Source organism: Pelobates fuscus, chromosome 9 (assembly GCF_036172605.1).
Source record: "Pelobates fuscus isolate aPelFus1 chromosome 9, aPelFus1.pri, whole genome shotgun sequence".
Taxonomy (NCBI): domain Eukaryota; kingdom Metazoa; phylum Chordata; class Amphibia; order Anura; family Pelobatidae; genus Pelobates; species Pelobates fuscus.
This window is the reverse complement of record NC_086325.1, coordinates 156,049,380-156,056,688: the sequence shown is the minus strand read 5'-3', so window position 1 is coordinate 156,056,688 and position 7,309 is coordinate 156,049,380. Positions and strand designations below refer to the sequence as shown.

At 36.6% G+C, this 7,309-nt stretch overlaps 1 protein-coding gene across 1 annotated transcript in view; it reads right to left on the bottom strand.

The window, feature by feature from the left end:
- Positions 1-435: 435 nt before the first annotated feature.
- The window catches only part of C5 (complement C5), an 86,192-nt gene continuing 79,318 nt past the window's right edge, over positions 436-7,309 (bottom strand). Inside the window, exons 34-41 of the mRNA XM_063432829.1 lie at positions 6,883-6,982; positions 6,005-6,079; positions 5,820-5,925; positions 5,144-5,230; positions 3,641-3,730; positions 2,855-2,938; positions 2,416-2,554; positions 436-592 (exon numbers count right to left, since the gene is read on the bottom strand). Of these exons, the coding sequence (XP_063288899.1) occupies positions 463-592; positions 2,416-2,554; positions 2,855-2,938; positions 3,641-3,730; positions 5,144-5,230; positions 5,820-5,925; positions 6,005-6,079; positions 6,883-6,982 (811 nt within the window). The 3' untranslated portion in view covers positions 436-462. The remainder of the gene's footprint in view (positions 593-2,415; positions 2,555-2,854; positions 2,939-3,640; positions 3,731-5,143; positions 5,231-5,819; positions 5,926-6,004; positions 6,080-6,882; positions 6,983-7,309) is intronic.

Genomic DNA, 7,309 nt, shown 5'->3' with positions numbered 1-7,309 from the left:
CCACAAAGTTTTACCTCATGCCTATCCACCCCTACTTGCCTTACACTAAGTTTCATTATCTTTTGATCTGATCCGATTTACTAATGGTTGGTAGTAAATCCTTTACTTAAATGTATAATTATATTTTTTGTAATTCAATAATTAGACACATCTAATAAAACAAAAACTTAGAGTTAAATTTAAAAGTGGAAATGCAGTTTCAGTAAATCTTTTCGAATTAATTTGATGCAACGTGTAGAAATTATTATTCAATTTCACTCAATAAATACATTCACCATTCTCGTAATACTTTATTTTTGTTCATATGGACTTAAGTTCAACGATAAATGCTACTTGTGGAAAAAATTGAATTATAAGGATATCCATATACTGGCTTATATAACATTTTTGTTTGTAGAAAATGCATTGTCAATTCTGTGTTCTACTAGCTTTGTTAGAAAAAAAAAGAAAATTACAATATTATTAACAGCCGTCAAAAAGGATGCTTTCTGAAAAATCATTAAGGATCGTTGAAAATTTTTCACATTCTTGTGAGTCACAGTTTTCTGGCCACCATTCAACCCAAATGCTGGAGTCCAAGGGGTATTCATACCTTAAAAAAATAAAATATATGATCAGACAAGTTTTTCTTACATTATTGGCTAAGCATGGTGCCACAAGGTCAGGGAGAGTTATAAAGTGTCTAAAAAAAATTTCATTTTATTTTTTGACATTCTTTATTTATTTAATTTTCTTAACGGACAGGTAACATCAAATATGCGGTATAGCTTTGAACATATTTGTAGGAACAATCATATAGCAATTATACATTCGGCTTTTAGCCGTGGACACAGGCAGTTACACGATTGCTAAGCTGCTAGAATAGGATCTTGTTTCCCTGTGAATTAACAAAGAGTGGTATCTGCTTTAGCACGTGTGTAGGCGTATTCGTATTTTTGTGTCCACTTTTGGGGAGGTAGGAGGGGTGAAAATCTCGGGCAGCAATTGAGCTGTCACATGTGCTGATTGTGTGGGTTGCCTTTTGTTTGCAGATAACTTTGGGTCTCCATGTCTGGCTATATTGTAGTCTAGTGTTACCAGGTGTTGTTTGTAGTTTTGTTACCTACGTCATTTTCCTTCTCAGTTTTCTATTTTTGTTGTTGCACCACTTTGACTCTCTGCTTGTATTGTGTCTGTCCCCCATAAGTACGTGTGTTGGTTGTGATTGTGTCCCTTTAAGTGCGTGTGGTTGGGTTTTAGGTGTATGCTATTTATATGGCTGAATCTAGTTGTGGTGTCGTACTGGCCTACTTGGGTTGTGCAGAATGCCTGGTCAGATTCACGTCTGGTTTAGATGAGTTTTGGTCTCCGTCGGGTCAGTTTGTCTTTAGTTGGCTTTGTCATTGTTTGTAGTCTCGTCGTGTTTCTACGTGAGTTTGCTGGGATCTATCCCTAGTGTGGCAGGGAGTGTCCGGTTAGGTGATATAGAATTGTGACCGTCGTGTTTGATTAAGCGCAAATCATGGGGTTGTCTGTTTGTGGTTGTCTGTGTTAGTTGTCTTCCCCTGTAGGTCGGGGGTCCAGGTCCTATTTCAAGTCGTGTTTCGTCCTGTCTGTTACTGCTCCCTCTCTGGTCCAGGAGAGTCGTTGTGAGAACAATGTTTAGTGGTGTTCTCCAAGGTTTTCTTGCGAGTCTCCTCCTGTTTATCCTCCCTTTTGTACTATTGTTGGGTGTCTATTCTAGCTCGGGTTAAATCGAGTTTTTACAGTGTCTTTTGTTTGTATGTAAAACATTTTTTACACATTCAAGATTATTCACTAAAATGAGTGTTGTTGAGAATTCAAAATTAATTTCCCCTCCCTGGCTTGTATAATTAAATTATTTTGTGTTATATAGTGCCTGGTGCTTAGCAATTATTGGTCCTTCTGCAGAGATGCATAGGGATAGAATTGAGTTCTGAGTTAATTTCTCTGCAGAGTGGCAGTGTGGTAGAAAAAGGTTAAGGTGTATGGGACTTTACAATGTTTGTTTTGCACTGTTTAGTAGTAATTTAGCTCAATAACGTCAGTGATACTAAGTGTCTTTTAGGTTTAATTTAAGGAAAGAGATTAAGCTGCCTTATTTGTGGCAAGTAAAAAAAAATAATAGTTTTTATGGTAACATTCCCTTACTCCCTTAGTGGAGGTATTCATCATGACCACTTTTATACTTTTACTCAATAAAAGTTATGTTTTATATGTATATAGTTATAACTCCCACTTCCCTATACACTGTGTAACACACTCCATTGTCGTTTTTTTTGCTTAACTCCTATTTTTTAAGGGTTACCCTCTTTTAGAAGTGTGTACCTAGAAATGAGCTCATTCCTGATTTCTCGAAGTAATAAAAGTATTTATTGTGAAATAAGATGAAAAATGAATAATAGCATTACTCACTGAAATTCAAATCCAGTCCTGATTGAAACTCCGTCTTTTCCCATCATCAAAAACTGATCTCCATTCAATAGATCAAAATCAGAGCAGGTCTTTTTTTTAATAAATTTGATTTTTTTGTTTAATTTTACTAATGCGGTACCTTGGAATGAGAAGATAAGAAGGTAGGTGTATATTTAATAACAGAAGGTTTATAGCAGATAGATTTTAATAAAAGACCCAGAATGATCAAGTGAAACCTTTCATACATCACAGTTGCTGCTTGTTGACCGAAGAAAGGAAACAAATTAAATTGAACATATCTCGGATCATCAAAGGAAAATGTAGAAATTGTTTAAAATGTCTGTATGAGCGCTAAATACATTCTTACACTATCAGTAAAAACCAGATCCCCTTAAAAAAATTATAAACACAAAAGTCTCAGTAAAAATAGGTGTCTTACCTTTATTGAATATGTCTAGAATTGTTGCAGTGTATTTCACAAAATTAACATCTCGTTCGGATTCCTCGATCTGAACTTTATATGCTGTACACAAAAGAAAAAGGATTCATTTTATGTCAATCATTTTAAATATCAAGCAATTCAATTTCAACTTAATTTATTATGCTGGTGCAATAAATAATTTAAATATCAATTTAATTGTTCAGAAAGCATCGGTTTGTGTACATTTTTCAATTTGGCTTTCAATTGCCTACACGTTAGTGTTTAGTGAATAATTCCCTAATCAAAATTTAAAAGAAGCCAACATAGTCAATGAAATATATATTTGCATCAATTATTCATGAAAAAAATAACATTTAAGGAACACCCCAAGTGCACTGTAGTGGTCATGATGCTGGTCACCTCCTTGATGAGAGACAGAAGTTCTCTGCATTGAGCTAAGTCTGGCAGTGCAGGGCTTACTTCATTGGCTGAGAGTTAAACTGATGCTCTCAGATAACAAACTGACTCTGCATGGCAGGACTTGGCTCAGTAGAGCTAATGAAAGCCACCTGGGTGCCTGTAAGTGGTCAAATCCTTAGGAAATGCGCTGCCTACTTACATTAGGGAGCATCAGGCACTCCTGCACCATAACTACTACAGCGTGCTGCAGTGGTTAGAGTGCTTAGTGTGCTTAGTGAAAATGATCTTCCATGCAGGCACAATAATATATTGGATATATTGAAATTATAAAGATTATTTTTCTATATATAGCGTGGCCTTTGCACATAAATGAAAGCCTCTTACCATACGTAAGGTCGCTATTGCATGCCTTTTTCTTTCTTGCGTCTGCCCCAATTGTCAGATCCATTTTGGTTTGGTGTTTCGGGCACTCAGCTGCATTTCGAACACAGAAAGTCACAACAAAGGAAGCTTTAACCACTGACTAACATAACAATTACTTTCCAAAAATAATCCCTAGCACATCAAATAAAAATTAAATGGCCATTAAACAGATTTTCCAACCACCATAATCACTAAAGCGTATTGTAGTAGTTATGGTGCATTCAGGCTATGGGAGCAGATTCTGTGTCTAATTGGTTTCAGTAAAAGTGATCGCAATGATTTGGGCATAGTCGGGGCCGGCCTTAGGGGTGTGCAAGCTGTGAGGTCGCACAGGGCGCCATGGGAGCAGACTCTCTGTGTCTAATTGGTGGCACTAAAAGTGATCGCAATGATTTGGTCATACTGTAGAGATCCATACCCTGCGATACCCATACCAATATTTTGGCCGGATGATTCATTCATTTATTTCTTCTTTGCAAAGTTACATGTTCTAAAGGGGTTGTGTGTGTGCAGTTTGGGTACACAGAACCCTTTGGTATTCCCTTTGGTACATATTATTTTGGTGGCTCGCAACGGTCATACAGATACATCATATTCAGTAAATCCTTGGGAATTGCCCACCAAATTCTTTTTTCAATGATGCTTCTCCTGGGAAGACTGGGTTACTGCAGAAATGTTAAATCTTAAAGGTTCACTATAGTCACCTAAATTACTTTAGCTAAATAAAGCAGTTTTAGTGTATAGATCATTCCCCTGCAATTTCACTGCTCAATTCACTGTCATTTAGGAGTTAAATCACTTTGTTTCTGTTTATGCAGCCCTAGCCACACCTCCCCTGGCTATGATTGACAGAGCCTGCATGAAAAAAAAAACTGGTTTCACTTTCAATCAGATGTAATTTACCTTAAATAATTGTATCTCAATCTCTAAATTGAACTTTAATCACATACAGGAGGCTCTTGCAGGGTCTAGCAAGCTATTAACATAGCAGGGGATAAGAAAATCTCAATTAAACAGAACTTGCAATAAAGAAAGCCTAAATAGGGCTCTCTTTACAGGAAGTGTTTATGGAAGGCTGTGCAAGTCACATGCAGGGAGGTGTGACTAGGGTTCATAAACAAAGGGATTTAACTCCTAAATGGCAGAGGATTGAGCAGTGAGGCTGCAGGGGCATGTTCTATACACCAAAACTGCTTCATTAAGCTAAAGTTGTTCAGGTGACTATAGTGTCCCTTTAATAATGGCTTGCCAAACGACAAGAATAGAGTTCTGATCACAATAAGATTTTAGAACTCTAAGGCCAGAAGTAAAAAGTTTTTATTAAATCTGAGAGATGTTTTAAAATGTTTTGTAGTTTTATTTTTTTAATGATCCCCTGTGGCAGACTGATTTGTGGTTCAGTATTTTGTAATGCATTGTATAACCATAGACAGCAACATTTTAATACTCCCAACGCCTGCTTACCTTCCATACATCGACACTGATCTCCACTACAAACTTTCACCAGTTTATCGTCCGCGTAGGGGTTGTAAAATATTGTACACTGTTGTTCTGGAACAAAAAGAGAAACAAACATTAGCGACAGAAGAGTTTTTTTTATATGTTGTGGGAATTGTTGATGGAAAAAAGTTGCTACAAACATGCCCATGAATATCAGCACATTCTCACTTTAAATGCTGATTATGAAATCACACAATGCCTAGCGTGTGGTTGAAACATTACAGTTTTTCAGACCCCATGTGCAGGTGAGTGTGATATAGGACATGTGCTTCCCACTGAATGAAGCTAAGGGAGGGAGCACTGAGTGTAAAGAGACTGGTGCATGTAATTGCTCATCGATTACTGAAGCAGAAATATATTATTTGATTGATCATACCCCCAACATCAGCATGGATGCCATTAAGCAGGATGCCAGTGGGCAGAGTAATATGGGGCAGTGGAACAGTGATGAAATTTGGAGGGGTCCGCCCATGGAATTGGCAGGTCAGCCTGGAACGAATGCATAAAAGAGGTCAGGACAGTGGGACAGGAGCCTGAAATCTGGGCCTGTCCACTGAAATTGGGACTTTTGTGATTCCTGTGTTATTTTCGGAGAGGGGGCAATTTTATTAAGTTCAAGCCTTGGCTTAATATTAATTACCTGGTGCATGGAATTCATAGACCTTAAAAGTTGCTGGACTCAACATCCCGACTTTAAACATTTGCCTCACACGTACAGTAGTACACACATACACATCAGACGAAATCTACAAAAGACAAAAAATGATTACAGAGAACAAGCCAGGGTTATCATCGGTAAAGAGGTGGGATGTAAAATGATCATACCGAATCAAAATGAAGAATGATACGTCCGTCTTCAAGGCTATAATCAACTACAAACTGATCAACTCTGTTCACGAGCTGCAAATGAAAAAGGGTGCTGTTATTTAATAAATATGTATTAAAGCTACATGTATGTATAACTGATATAGAATGTGTTTAACATAGATATGTTGCATTCTTCTTTTGTAGCCCAATAACATCATTCTCACAAAGGAAAACGGTCATCGTTTCTTATTTTACTTAAAATAAAATATTACACGTAATATAGCTTTGCTGTGTAATGTTTTGTAACTATGGCATTTTCTATTTATGTCCTGTCTTACACGTGCTCTGTAAACCATCCCAGAGTCCAATTATGAGATAACCCGAGTTTGGACAGAATGTCAGGGTTTGTGAACACACACTTGGTCCTCTAGACTGCAAGCTTGTTTGAGTAGGGTCCTCATCAATTGTCTCATGTATTGTTAAATCTCCCCCTTTTTATAATATTGCAAAGTACTGTAGAATATATATAAATAAATGTCAAAAATAATACAAATAATAATATTAGGACTTGATCCTCTAGTCTAGATGGTTTATAGTCAGGTTAATTGTGCCTCTGACAACAAAAAAGACTTTAGGTGGTTCACCCCTTATAGCCATGTTGTACATTGTAGACCTCAATACGATATATATAGTTATGATGATGTATTACGTTATAATTTAATTTAGGACGACAAAAAGCACAGTATCGTTTTAGAAGCACTAATTTAGGAAACGTATAGTTTAGAGGTTATTGTGGGATTTCCTAAAATGTAAGAATCATTTTTTGACCTTTACTTCTGGAAATAACTGAAATTCATATTTCAAACATGACGGAGGTTGTCGGAAAAAAAAATCACCTTATCTAATTCTTGCTCATCTGCTTCTAATCCAGTAACCAAACTAAGTTCCATCACGGTATGGCTTGCTGTCTCTACTTCACCATCCTTGGGCAAATACCTAGAACAAACAAAATTAAAAACATAGATTTTCTAAAATGATTTGCAAATTGTGTTACTTAGTTAATTGAACAGAAACACATTCAATCAAGTTCAACCAAAGTGTCCATACTTCTTGATCTGTTGTAGAAGATGGTCAAAACAAAAATTAAATGAGACCTTTAACAAGTTTCTCCCAAATTTCTGAAAACACACTTCTGGACTCCAGAGAAAAAAATGGTTTGGTTGTTTTCTTAAATCAAAATAATGTTTATATATAGGACTTTTATCCCAATGTGAACTCAAAGCTTTTTAGCATAAATACCCCACCCAACCCCCACCCCTCCTG